Genomic DNA, 14,423 nt, shown 5'->3' on the forward strand with positions numbered 1-14,423 from the left:
GAAAGATCTTTTCATGCATTGCTGTAGTAAATATTCAGGATTCTTTCCAGTACTCCAATTGCAGAGGCTTGCTAAATGTTCTCTATTAACAGTCATGCAAAGCTGAATAAAAGAATTGCTCTGCCGAGCAATTTGCTTTAAGGTTTCCCCCCTTGTTCCTTTTCTTGCTGAGAAGAATTATTGTTCAGCTATCAGGAGGATGCACAGAGAATTTGCAGATGAGACACAGACACTCTGGTTCTTAATTGTTGTAATTAGTTGGAGTTTCGATCACCAGACCATGATTTTTGCCTGCATTTCATTAGGAATCACATCCATTCCTCCTCAGATAATGAAAATCAGACACTGCAACATGAGGTTCTCTTGTCTTTCTGGTGCTTTGGGGAAACAGTTTTGGCTTGTAGTGAAGGAGTGTTTTGCATGTTGGAAATGCTCAGCATTTGGACATTCCAGCATGTCTAAACATCCCTCCCTGTCTGCTTTGCCAGCACTGCTGTTGCTGCCATTCCTGCCCACCCTGCAGGAGCACAAATTCCTGGCTGTTGCTCCTTGTGCAGGTGTACTTATGCAAGAAACACCTTTATCTGCTGAGAGGAACATATGGTTTGGGCAATTTTAGTGAGAGGAGAAGGACTGTGCCCCAGCAGGGAGCTCATCTCCCCTTCTCTCTTATTTTTGCTTCGGAAAGCCAAACCCTGCTCTCAGCCATGAAGCACTGGGCTTGTGTCTCTAGCTGGAATTTCACCCTCAGCCTGCTGTGCAGAATGTGGGTCACCTACTTAGGTTTCAAAGAGCCTTGCTACAGCACCTTGAAGTCTTAAATGAGATCTCTGGTTTTCTATATTTGGTGCTTCTTTTTTTCCTTTACATTTTTAAGAAACCTTAAAAATGAATGTTTCCCCAGATAATTCAGGCTGCCTCATCTTACTGCTGGTATGTAAGGACTAGGGCAGACCTAGTAAGATGTCTGTTCTGTATCAATCAAGGCAGTTAATTTCTCTAGCAGTAGCTTGAGATCCAGCATCCTTTCACCTCCACTTTCCCCAGAAATTGAACAGGAGCTATGGGGAGCAGGTACCACAGGTCTGAGCCATGGGGGGAATAACTGCTGGCAGAAGAAGATCTGCCATTGAATGTAACTTGTCAGTGAGAAATACACTTGTGGTTTTACTGCAAGTTCAGTTTTAATGACAGGACACATCTTGCCATCTCTCAGGGCACTGGGTGCTGGAGCAGGCGATGGGGCTCTGTGGAGGATCAATAGCTGCAAGGTCCTGGCAGGGTTGAGTGGGATGAGTGGCAGGCAGCAGTGGTGCTTACAGCACAGCCCTGCAGCAGCAAACACCAGCACTGCCAAAGCCCCCAGCTCTCCTCAAGACTTACCTGGATACCAGGGTGTGATTACTGACAAGTGATTAGCCCCAGTTGCTTTCATTGACAATACAGAGCAGGGTTTCATTGTTCCCCAAGCTGAATACGGAAGAAAACTATTAAACAGAGTATTTATCTTCCCGCTGAGCAAAATGTTGTGTTTAATACAACTCCTTTTTCTTGAAAGGTCAGATTTACATAGTGAGCAGCAGAGGCTGTGGTGGCGTGGGGGGCATTTGTTGGGCCTTTTGCTCTTTACAAAACTGATCTGGCAGGAGATGAACAAGCACTGCCTTCCTGCTGCCAGGTGGAAGTCAGGTCATAGAAACCCTGGAAGATAAGTTATCTCAGGCAGTTGAGATAAATCTGCATGCTTCCCTCCCTCCAGAGATGAGGGGGTGATGCTGAGACAGCTGAATTGGAGCCCATGCCCCACTGCAGCTTCAAATCAGCAGAAACACAATTTTTAAGAGAGGATATTCCGCTTGGTAAAACACTTAAATTGCAAACTCAGAAATACAGATATGTTGAGTGATCCCTTCCTTCCTTTTGTAATTTCTGTTCTTCCTTTTCTCTTCCCTGAAGTGCTTTTCTTTTCCTTGAGTAATTGTCAACAAGCTTTTTGGCCACAGAGTAAATATTTCTGCACTTAGCCAGGGTATATTTAACTGCTATGATCCAACCCTGTGAACATAAATATACAGTTTGGGTAAGTTGTTCCTGAGCATGGATGGATGGATGGCCCTTGTGAGTCAGCCACAGCAGACTGATGCAAAAAGGCTGTCTTAGAGTAAAGTAATCACAACTTCATGAACAAATCAGGTGGCCATCAACACCATCAACAGAGAAAGCTGAGACATCAGTGGGAAGCTGGAACAGATTGTCAAGTAGTAACACATCAGCCTTGTAGTGTGGTTATTTGCTATAATTCCATGGTTCAAGAGCCAGCCCCAGCTAATGCAGCTAATTAATCAAAAGCATCATGAGACCTTTTTGCTGTTCCATGTTCCCCTACCTCTCCTTCCTCAAACACAGCTCCTTGCTCTGTTCCTCCCTCCCTCCTGTCATCCCCAGAGTTGTCCCCTGTGCTCCTGGCTCACCATCTCCCACTGGCAATGCCCCATCTCCACAGGGCTGATGCAGGTTTGGGCCAGGGATGTCACAGTGATGTGCAGGGCTGTGAGCTGCAGGGCACCACTGCCATGCAAACCCACACTTCCTTCCTGTGGCAGGCAGAAAATCACCTCCTGCTACTCCCAGCCCTTCCTGCCTCATTTACACCTAGCCTGCCCAGAGGGAGAGGAGTTCAGAAACAATATTTGAATTTAGAGGCCTTGTGGGGAATTAGGAAGCAATGTGACTTCTCAGTTCCATGCATTACCATGAGGAAAGGGCACAGTCTTCCTCTAATGACATTTTATGTGCATAAAGCAATGTCACAAGGGTTGTAGCACACTGGCAAGAGCAGCAGTGTGCTCCTATTCCTGTTCACAGTCTGCTGTTGGTGGGCTTTGGGGATGAGCTGCTCTCTCTCACCTTCAGTGAATTCCTGTGGGCAGGATGTTCTTGTAAAGATGTGGGTGTTCCTGTTGGCACAGAAATATGTGGTGGCAGTTTTGGGGAGGTTTTAAGGTAACACACGGTCCAAAACCTGCTGCAGATTCTTTTTTCTGTGGTTGTTGGAGTAATGTGAGGTGTGGAGGAAGGAATTAGTGTTTGAGATGTGTGCTGACAGCGTTACGTCTGTGCTATTTCCACCTTCCATGCACACCCCCACGGGACTCTTGATAATAAATAATTCTCCTTGCAAAAACTGCCAGTTCTTCTCATACCAGCAAGGAAATGAATGAAATGTTCTCCGTTCTTAAAGAAACAAACCAAGATTTTGAGAAGTGACTTAATTTTGGGCACATGCCACTTGCTCAGCTGTGGGATTTGGGGTCCCAGCCTGGGGTAGGAAATAGCTCCCAAGGAATGTATCAGTCTGGGAAAACAAAAGGAGAAAGGACAGGATTAAAAAAAAAAATAGGTTTGGGGAATATAAATAGACTGGAAATAGTCAAAAAGAGCTTTGCACAGGGCATGATCCCAGCCACTGAAATAATGTCTTTCTAGTGGTTTCAGTGGAGGAAAACTATGTGTGGTAACAGGGGTTTGAATTTATTTCTGCTCCTACATACATCAGTGCTTTTATGAATTCTCAATACTAATTTAAGGGTAGGCTTTAAAACTGTTTTCCTTTCTTTGCCAGCCAACAACATCTGCTTCTATGGGGAATGCTCCTACTACTGCTCAACAGAGCACGCCCTGTGTGGGAAACCAGATCAGATTGAAGGGTCCCTGGCTGCTTTCCTGCCTGATTTGTCATTAGCAAAAAGGAAAACCTGGAGAAACCCTTGGAGGCGTTCCTACCACAAGCGCAAGAAAGCAGAGTGAGTAGTGGTGAGCAGAGCTGCACAGGGTGGTGGGGAAACAACCCAGTCCCTGGCCCTGGGAGAGGAGCTGGGCTTTCCCTGGCCCTGCCCCCATGTGCCAGGAGCTCCAGCTGGTGGTCCCGAACCCAAAAGGACCTTCATTGGCACAATTCCCTCATGGGACACTGCCAGGATGCAATGGGACATGAACAAGTCCTGTCAGAGGGAGGAAGATGCACTGCTCTCAGCAGCCCTGAACAAGGCTCAGCTCTTTGCACCACATGACTGATGGTGCAGCTAGTCTCCTAAATCCTGAAGCAGATAGTTTTCAGTCTTGTGATTTTCTTCCTTCTTCATCAGTCACAATCTTCCTTGCTTGCCTGCATTGCTGGAATTTGCTGCCTCTACCTGACCCCACCCTCAGTCGAACATGATACAAGTAGAGCTTTGCAAAGTAACATTTTTTCGGTTATTTTCAGTAAGCTTTGTCACATAAAATATCAAAATATTGCCTTTTCCAGATGGGAAGTTGATCCAGATTATTGTGAAGAGGTTAAACAAACACCCCCATATGACAGTGGGACCAGAATTCTGGATATAATGGATATGACAGTTTTTGATTTCCTAATGGGTATGTTTCATCTCTTTCAAAAATTAAATGCAACATTTAATTAGAATAAGAACCATTTCTTTCTGCACTGCTCTGCATAGCTCAGCAGTTTGCTAAAGCGTGGCTGAAGCTGCATTTACTGTATGTGCTTTTCTAGATGATTATGAGGAAATGCAGATTTACATGGTTATGTATTCCCATCAGTGCAGATTAAAGGAACAAAGATGTTCAGAAATGCAGAGTGGTGATGAATTCAGGGCAGGCCAGTCTCCTTCACAACAGTGAAGGGCTTCACGGTTTGCTTTAGTGAGTGCTTTACCCCTGTAATATATGGCTCCTGGGTGCACATGCAAGGACTGCTCATTACTGGTGCTTTGTTTTCATCCTGCAGGAGTGTTCTCTGCTGCTCCTCTATAAAATGTCAGGGTTGGGGGGGAAGAGGCATTGCTTTGTCACAAAGGCAGCTGTGGATTGTATCAGGAATTCTTCTGTTTATGTAACCTGATCTCAATAAAATAATTATTTACAGCCAAGTACTAGTGATACATTCCAAGCCTAATTCTCATTCTCACATGAAACCTTTCCTGCTGCAACAAATTCACCTCTGAGTTGCCAACCTCCATCCTTGATCCTTGGGCACATGCCAGCATGGACACATCCTGTGCCATTGCCCCCACTGAGATTCCTGCAATAGGCTGCAGCAGGAGAGGCCAGGTGACAGCTCAGGAGCCATATGTGGGTGGCATCTATAAGTAGCTCAAGACCCCTGCCAGGGAGACAAAATTCATAGCTTGGCAGCAGTGCTCTGCACATTGGCCTTAAAAGGCAGCTCACAGAGGGAGAGCTGTGCAGCTGTGCAGGTCAGCACCATCCTGGTCCACATCTTACAGCCACGATGCTGTTCTGGCTTCCCAGGCAGTGAGCAACTGGGGCAAACTTCTTACAGAGGAAAGCCAGGATGTTTGGCTGGGATTCAGGAAGTTGAATGCAGTATTAACAAAGTGACCAGGATTAACACCCCTGCTCAAAGCAGGCATTTCCTCCTGCCTGAGCAAAGCCTTGCACGTGTCACATGTGCCACGTCTGTGTCACACACCCTGTGTGTGTGCAAGGCTGCAGCAGCAGGGCTCCCTGCAGCAGGAGCACAGCTACCCTGCAGTGAGCAGGCTCCCCAGGCAGCTGAGGTGCTGCTGTGCTGGAGAGGGATTTCCTTGGTGTGCCCCAGAAGGGTGGAAAGGTTGGCTTTGCCTCCTGATGGGCCTTTTAGAGCTTAAGTGTAAAAGCAACAGGGAACTTGAAAAGCTGCCAGAGGTTTAACAACCCTTCCAGTATCACAGACTTTGGGGTGTCTACAGTAGGAGCAAATGAGCTCTGCAGGTTTTCTGCTTTCTCTGCTCTACCCAGCCACTGTTTTTGGGGAGCACTTGCTTTTGTATTGCTCTGACCTCAAGCCAGAGTGAGAATGGTCTTTTTTCTTCTCTTTGTCCCATAGGTAACATGGATCGACATCACTATGAAACCTTTGAGAAGTTTGGAAATGAAACTTTTATTATCCACTTAGATAATGGAAGAGGGTAAATACCTTTAATAATCTTTCTGGGGTTAAAGGAAAAAGTCTTTGAAACAGCCCTTGTTACATTCTTTCTCTTATCTTTAAACAGGTTTGGAAAATATTCCCATGATGAACTTTCCATATTGGTGCCTTTAAACCAGTGCTGCAGGTATGTTTTCCCTCTGGAGGTGTTTCCTGGTTTGTACCATTGTTTCCACTAACAGGACTGAAAATGTTAAAGTGAATCTTTCATTGCACACTGAGAGAGGAGGAGATGGAGTGATCCTGCCCAGCCAGCCCTGAGCACTGGCACTGCCTCGTTAAATCCTCTGTGGGATCAGGGCCTTGCAGGAACACGGCCATGAGCCTTTGGGAGAGAAGCTTAAAGACAAAATACACATCCCATGGAAATCAAGTGACAAAATCCCAGCTTGTCCACATGCTTCTCAACAACTTTCCATGGTGCCCATGGCCAGGGTTTTCAGAGGGGCCAGGTGACATTTAGAGTTTCAGATTTGCAGGGTGAGCTCTGTGTCTCTGTGGGGGCTCTGGGCAGCCCTGCAGAGCCTGAGGAGCCTCTGCTGCTGTCACACATGTCCCTGCCCAGTGCCACGTGTGTCACACGTGTCATTGCCAAGGTGGACGTGGCCCTATGAATGCTGCACCAGCTCCACTTGGTGCTTGTCCGAGTCCAGCACATCCCTCTGGCTGCCCTGCCTGTCACCAGGCCCTGGCAGGGGGCTCAGAGCCCTTGGCACGAAGTCAAAAACAGCTGTGGCTTCCATTTTAGCGTGTGGAAAAAACTGCCAACTCTGTATGAGGAATTACAAGCCACAAGGGTTTGAGTAGTGTGGTATTTGGATTAACACAGGGTGAAAAAGTAGAATTTTGGGGGTTTTAGAATGTAGCTCAGGGGGTCAAGATGGAGGGATTTGGGCCTGTCCTGGCCTTCTCCTTCTTCTTGCCCTTCATATCTTGGTGTGATAGTGACACTTTTCTATTGGTTTAAGGTAGAGACACACTGTCTAACATAAATGATAGATATTGGCACATTATTATAAACATAATACACGTAGTTTTTAGTATAAAATATAAACCCTGCCCTAGAGGGCAGACAGAATGCCATGGCCTACTTGCTAGACAGAGCTCAGCAGGTCAGAGAAAGAATGTTATAGATAAGGAAAAATAAACAACCTTGAGAAGCCAACCCTACGCCTTTCAAATTTTTTTCTTTGGCTGCATGGGCTGGGAAATGAGGATTTTACACTCTTGGGGTCATCCTGACACTCAGACCCCGAGTGGTGCCCTTCCAGGTGAGGGATGTGCAGGCTGCCTGCACTGCCCCATGGATCTGTGCTCCAAATCCTCTGCCCCAAAAGATCAGTGGCCAGGTGACAATGCCAGCTGCATTAGGACTGTGACAGTGCCTGGTTCTTGTTATTTTAGACCACTGAATAAGGCTCCTGCACTATTATTGTAATTCTGGCTATAAGCCTTTTAGCACTGTCGAGACCAACAGCGATGGAAACGACTGATTTGCAATTTTTTTCCCTCTTTTCCCTCCTAGAATCAGGAAATCTACCTATCTGCGATTACAGCTGTTAGCCAAGGAGGAGTACAAACTCAGTCTCCTGATGAAAGAATCTTTGCTAAAAGACAAAATAGCTCCAATCCTCTACCAGCCTCACTTGGAGGCGATGGACAGGCGGCTGCGGATCGTCCTCAAGGCTGTCAGTGACTGCATAGAGAAGGACGGCTATGACAACGTGGTTGAAAATGACTTTAACACGGATGTTAACACTGTTACCACCGAGAGGTAGTGAAATAGCAAGACTACGTTTTTACCAGCCGAGTCAAGAAGATTCAAAGAAGAAAAAGAAACAAAAAAAACAACAACAAAAAAATAAAGTCTTGCAAAAGACTGTGTATGCTACTTTGTGAATTCAGTGAATTCAGAAATGAGATATAATTGTTCCCAAAGTAGGTAAAGTGTAGACTCTGCAAAGGATTAGTTAATAAAGAAAAATAAGTCTAATGTGATGCTTTTCATTAGTTCCTGAAGAGAGATTATGAAAAGATTCAGAAAATACTCAATCATGGACAGACAGCAGTCTGATAGAAAAAAACCTCCTGTCATTTTTGTATAGAAAGGAGGCCTTTACTTAATATTTTGTATTTATATATGGCATATCTATGAAACCCCAGACCTACCTTCCAAATTTAACTAAGAGGGACAGCATAGTTTTGTGACTCACACTTTATTTGTGGTGACAGTCCACTTAGTATTTTTTGTTAACCCTTTAAGTGCTCTAATCCATTGTATCTTATTTAAATTGAATGCTTATTTTCCCCCCCAGCTACTCAGCATTTAAAGGGTTAAGGCATTATGAACTTTTAAAGGCAAAAAATTATAATAATAATGATAATAATGATAATAAATACAGGGGTTACCAGAAGGGAATTTCACTAATTGTGCTTTGACAGGAATACTTGAATGTTGGTTTTACAAAGTGATGTAAAATGACAAGTTGTACTATTTGTCAATAAGGAGGTGGCAGCTCTTATCTTTCTAGACTATCATAGTGGAGCTGCTACTTTTCAATTTTGTTTTTGATAGTTTTGTGTAAATATATACATATATGGGTAAAAAGCTGCTTTCGGCAGCTCTAGGCTTACTTTTGCAGCATTTTTGTGGAATTGTTTGCAACGTGGTAAAAGTGCAATAAAGATATGCAAAATGTGTAGCCATCCTGTCTAAATGGATTCATTCATCTTGTTCAGAGCAAAGCTCTGTGCACCAGCCAAGTGTCCCAGAAGTGGTTGTTTAAATGGTCATCCCCTTTTGTAGCAGCAGCAAATGGAGCTGGAGCAGGGAATTGGTGATTAATCAGTGATTAATGCCCACTGCAATGCCAGGAAGGGCTGGGGTGTTGAAAAGGGTTAATCTTTCCAATGAAAGCATTGTTTTGAATGTTTTCAGCATTCTTTCCTCTTGCAATTATGACTGTAGAAACAAGCTGTGGAGCAGCACCTCTCAAAGATTATGCTTTGACACACTGCCCGGAGGATTTAGAAACACCAGTGCCTCTGACTTGGGCTGCAAAAACCTTTCCACAGTCTAGAAAATCTCAGTCCAAATTAGCTGGAAACAGGGTATTCTTATCCAAATAGCCTTGAATCATGCTCAGCTGCATTCATTTAAGATTAGTTGAGACTTTCAGCCCAAAAACAAGCTATAAATTGAACACGTGGCTGCATTTGACTTGTGAAAGCATGGTGTGGTACAGCAGGAATACCTTATCACTCCTCTGGGTGAGGAGACAATTTATTATGACAGGGTTCATCACAACTTTAATTCAAAGCTGCCATTTATTTCATTTGATGTCTTTTTTCCCAGGGATTCATAACCATATACTTTAAAAGCCAGGTAGACTAAAATGTAGGCATTTCAGCATATTAAAATAATTAATGAGAGAAAAAGCTGCTATATGGGCTCATTCACTTCTTGGGTTGATATATTATCACTAAAAACTACATGTATTTTATATTTTATTGCCCATTTGGAATTCCCATGTTTCTCACATACATGGCATGCAAAGACAACAGAGTATCTCAAATTGTACAATTGTTCATGAACTTGGAAATTTTCTGGTTTATACCATGGCTTTTTTTCACCTTTGAAAACCCACCTATGATGACAGGGATTCCTCAAAAAAAAAAAAAAAACAACCCAAAAAAAAAAACCAAACCAAAAAACCAAAACAACAACAACCAAAAAAACCCACCAAAACATGGGAATGTAAAAAGGTGAAATGGGTGGTATTATCCTTAGTCTATCTTCAATGCAGGTGCAGCTTTTTCTCACCATGAAATTGTGCCAGGACAGCAGAGCAGCTATAGAATCACCTTCCCAGGACAGCTCTGCTCTCTGCTTCTGGGATCAGCTCAGCAAACCTGGTTTGCTTGTGGAAAGCAGCCCTGGCAGCCTGTTTGTTCCAAGAGGATCAGAGCAGTGAAGGTCTTGGCTCTTTAGAGGCTGGCTGTGGCTCAGGGGCTCCTGGCAGGGTGCTTCAAGCTAAAGGCTGCAGAAGACTGCCTGGTGCTACCAAGGATATGAACTTACTGTTATTTATCTGGTTCTGAATTTCTACAAGCAAAATCAGTAGGTTTTTTTTTTAGACTAAGTGTTGTTTAGTATGGAATAAGTAGTGTTTGTACAAGGTATAAAGGACTAAAGGTTGTTAATCCTTGCCACATTGTACAGAGTTCTGAGGGCCTCCAGTTTCCTTCTCCTCCTGGACTTTGATGTTCCCCCTTGTAAGCTCTGTGCTACAGCTTTCTAGACTTATAAAAATTCTTCTCATTTCTAGTCTTAAATTAGGCATACAGAAAAGCTGAAGGGGAAGCTTTTCTTTGGCAAGAGTGCACGTACCTTGGAAGATGGAGTCACTGGCTCACGTGCTGGAGAATTTCCTTTCCCTGCTGCCTCTGATGAGAAACTGGGGTCAGGAGCCCCACGTGGGCAGTGCAAGTCTAAACTCACTGCAGGGTGCTCAGGAGATGGATGGCAAGAGCTGAGCCCAGACCCCACCTGTGGTCAGGGTAGCTGAGGACACGCTGATCTGGAGGATATGGCAGGGCTGAAGGGATGATTAATTAATTAAACAGGTTGTGCAGTTACTTCTCAGCATCTACCAGGAAGCTCTGGTGTGTTTGCATTCCCGCTGCCAGGCAGCTGGAGCTTTGACTCATGTTCATTTTCTAGGTTTTTGGGAAGGGAAAAGAATTATTGCCTTGCTCTGCTATTCCTTTTTTATGTGGGCAGGGTGAGTGGGCACGAGAGACAAGAAACCAGAGCCAGGGAGCAAACCTGTGACTCTGCCTTTCAGTTCTTGGGGAACACAGCCCTGAGGATGGCTTTGTACAGCCCAGGGAGGGGCAAACCCCCACTTTTGGGGTGCATCTGCACTGCCCCAAGACACAGCTGGTCTAAATTCCTTCTGGAAACCTCACGGGTTTGCCTTTAGGCAAAGGATGTCACCATGTGAGCCCGTGGCTCTGAAAGGACTGTCATTGTGTGTTTGGTCAGAAATCCAGGAACTGAGGAGGATTAGTATGGTGTAACATCTCTTTAGGAGCCCTACGTATTCACCAGACAAAAATATTCACTCTAAGAAGATAAATAAATGTCAGAATTCAATTGGTTTGTCTCTGAATCTCAGAAGTTGGTGTAGCAGCAGGGACCAGACAATTAACACACTGAGAAATCTGATAGCCTGTCAGGGGCATAATGTGTTCAGCACAATAAATACAGTATGCACAATAAATAACAGATAAAAATAGATCATATATTTCTAAAAGCACCTAATTACAACAATATCTGACAGAGCAGAATACCTTACCATATTCTCCTGAGTAATTCAGAGGAGAGCTTCATTTGCTTTTGTGGTTTTTCTGTTATTTAAGCATCAAAGGGAAATTGCAGGCAAAAAGCTCTCATTGTTTGAAGTAGGTATCACTGTTGTGATCAGCAGAGCCCGTGATGTATACACAAGCTGGGAGCCTGGAGCAGATTGCAGTGTAAGCAGCAGCAAGATGTGCTGTGGAGGAGGAGGGAAACTGGGATTTCAGCCTGACTGCTGCCCTTGGGCATCGAACTGAAAATGAACTTCAGCGGGTGTTACAGGGAGGAGCATCCAAAGGGTGTTCTGCTTCCACCTGGTGGTGTAGGTCCAGCTGGGACACCCTGCTATCCCCTGCAGCAATGGCATTGTCCCCTCTGTCCCCTTGGCACATCCAGGCCCTGCCTAATGACTGCCAGCAAGGCTCTTGTGACCCCAGCCTGAAAGTGCTGAGCTGGACACAAACTACAGCATTGATAATTTGCATCCTGAAGGAGCAAACTTTTCTTCTAGCACTGAGTGTATAGCCACAAAGTTCATTTTCCAGAAATTATCCAGCTATCTGTTGTTTCTACAGAGTTTTGGTTTTTTTGCCCATGGTTGTTTATTTGGGGCTCAATACACAGAAATATTTGTGCACAAGGAAAATTCTTTTGAAACTAAATTGAGTGTTTGGAGGAAATTTTGAGTGTTGTGGGATGAGTTTTCACATGGAATTTCAAGTTTTTACCAGTTGGATGCTGCTGAATTTCTTGAGAATAATATTTTTATGCCTAAAGTTTTCACAGGTAGCCTCCAGCTGTAACTCTGTCTGACCAGATCAAACTCAATTATCTGCTCCCTTCTACATTTGCATCAGTAAAGTACCACTTCAATGCTTTTGGGGGCTGGCTAGAGAAAAATTTAAAGCAATTCAATTTGGTGTGTCAAAAGACTCGAGAATTGAGGTCAGACAAGTTCTGGCCATGGTTAGAAATTAATCATCAGCAAAAAGGGGGCTGTTGATTTGGCAGTACCAATTCCTCTTCCTCCAATGCAAGGGCAAAGCAAAGATTTGTGTCTAGAAAAGAGCTGCTGGAATACCTGCTGCTCCACCTTTCTAGACATCTTAAACACTTTCCATGGTTTTCTATTTATGCTACTCTGATGTAATTAAGATGACCAGCTAAGGGGGTTTTGAGCAGGATGGGGGGAATGCTCACATCTGTATCCAATCTCCTCTGTGAGGATTTAGGCGCTGGGGGATCAGCTCCTCTCTTTCAAATGACCTTATTACACAGTCAGCCCCATCCCCTGTCACAAGGAACTCATGTCATGCCTTGAACCTCGCTCAGCTATGGGCCCAAACCCAGCAGCTTGCAGGTGGAATCAGCAGCTGGAGCCAAAGCAGAACATCCCAAAAGTGGAGATGTCAGATCAGAGCACTCTCCACGTCCACGAATGTGGGAATCTGGGTCACATTGTGCCTTGGCCACAGTAATGAATTGCGTTAGGCTCTCCTCATCAGTTCCTCCGACACTTCTGGAAAGGTGCTGACTGACAGACACATGCACAAAACCACCTATGGCATCTGCTACTTGACCTTGACATAACTTTAAAATACATCCCAGGGTGCCTCAAGACAGGCAATTTTAAATCTCAGCCCCCCAGCTGCTGTGGCTGTGTCACTGGAACACGGTGATCCCTGTGCACCCACCGTGCTCGCTGGAGCACCTGGGTGCCTGCAGAAGGTGCCATAAATCAAGGCAGGACGATTTCTGCCCGCCTCTTCTCACTCCTCATGCACACAGAAATGAGAAATGAGAGCTAAAGCTGTAAGCAAAATGTAAGGAATGCAGCTGAGGGAGATGGGGGAAAGAAACAACCCAAAAATGACAGAGGCAAGCTGATGGTCAAATCCATTCTTGTGAACACCACTACCTAAGCCAGGAGCAGCACTTACTGCTCTGATCATAGGCTGAGCTTTGGAGATGGAGGACAAATCTGATTGTAAACTAAGCAAATCAGGCTATCCAAAACTGCAAAGTGCTTTCCTCATAGTTTTTCCTGGTAGTCCTTCACCATAACAATTTATGCACTGGGAATCTTTGCCACAGGCAGCATTTATAAATAGCAATGATAAAAAGCATTTCTAGTTATTCATTGAGTGAAGTTTGCATTGCTTTCTAGATCAAATCAGAACCCTTTCTGCTGATTTTTAAGCAACTCCTTCCTAATCAGGGAAGTCAGTGAGAGTTTTTCAGACGTAGAATTTAGGTGCATTATCTTCTTTCACTGCCCCATTTACAGATGAATGGTCTTTCTGACATTCCCATGGCTTTCTTAGTTATAAGCTTTAATAATTTATTATTATTGTTTATCTTTTCTCTCTATTTCTAGATGTTTGCTTCACTGATTTGCACTGGATTTCCATATTTAATGGTTGTGGTTTTTGCCTGAATAAACACCAACATTCATTATTTATAACTTGAGGCATCTATAGCCAGCTCCTTCCATTGTAATTAGGGGTTTTTTTTAAATGCTGGAAGTGAACTTTAGTTTCTGGTGTTGCAGCAAGTTTTCTTACGTTGGTGGTGCCTTCACTCTGGGACATGTCTGCTAGACTGAAATAGGAGTTTGTGTGATAATCCCTGGAAGCGTTCCAGGCCAGGTTGGATGGGACTTTAGGAACCTGCTCTAGGAGAATGTGGTCTAAGGATGTTGGAACGAGATCATCTTGGACATCCCTTCCAACCCAAAAGATTCTAGGATTCTGTAGTTCCTGTGAAATCATTTATTCCTTCTTAAATTTATCATGAGGGATTGTAAATGTTGTTGGCACAAGCAACCCCCTTGTCTGGTGTAAGAAATAATCCAATGTCATTGATTCAGCACCTACAGATTCTCCTGGCTCCAGCTGTTACCTTGGCACTTGCACTGAACCTGGTGTTTTGAACTTCCAGCAGTGCTCAAACACCAGAGTGTTTGTGTGGGGCTTTCCCCCTGATTCCTTGCTGTCCTGAAGGCTCCAGCAGCTCTTCGGAGCAGGGTGAACAACAGGAGCCAGCTGGTAGTCTTCAGGTTTGGTGCAGGAA

At 44.4% G+C, this 14,423-nt stretch overlaps 1 protein-coding gene across 1 annotated transcript in view; it reads left to right on the forward strand.

Moving 5' to 3' along the window:
• FAM20C (FAM20C golgi associated secretory pathway kinase) overlaps positions 1–8,691 on the forward strand; it is a 57,597-nt gene extending 48,906 nt beyond the window's left edge. The window contains exons 6-10 of the mRNA XM_030284595.4: positions 3,623–3,803; positions 4,307–4,416; positions 5,888–5,969; positions 6,057–6,116; positions 7,515–8,691. Coding sequence (XP_030140455.2) covers positions 3,623–3,803; positions 4,307–4,416; positions 5,888–5,969; positions 6,057–6,116; positions 7,515–7,767 — 686 coding nt within the window. The 3' untranslated portion in view covers positions 7,768–8,691. The remainder of the gene's footprint in view (positions 1–3,622; positions 3,804–4,306; positions 4,417–5,887; positions 5,970–6,056; positions 6,117–7,514) is intronic.
• Positions 8,692–14,423: the final 5,732 nt, after the last annotated feature.

The sequence above is a fragment of the Taeniopygia guttata genome, chromosome 14 (assembly GCF_048771995.1).
Source record: "Taeniopygia guttata chromosome 14, bTaeGut7.mat, whole genome shotgun sequence".
In the NCBI taxonomy this organism is placed as follows: Eukaryota; Metazoa; Chordata; class Aves; order Passeriformes; family Estrildidae; genus Taeniopygia; species Taeniopygia guttata.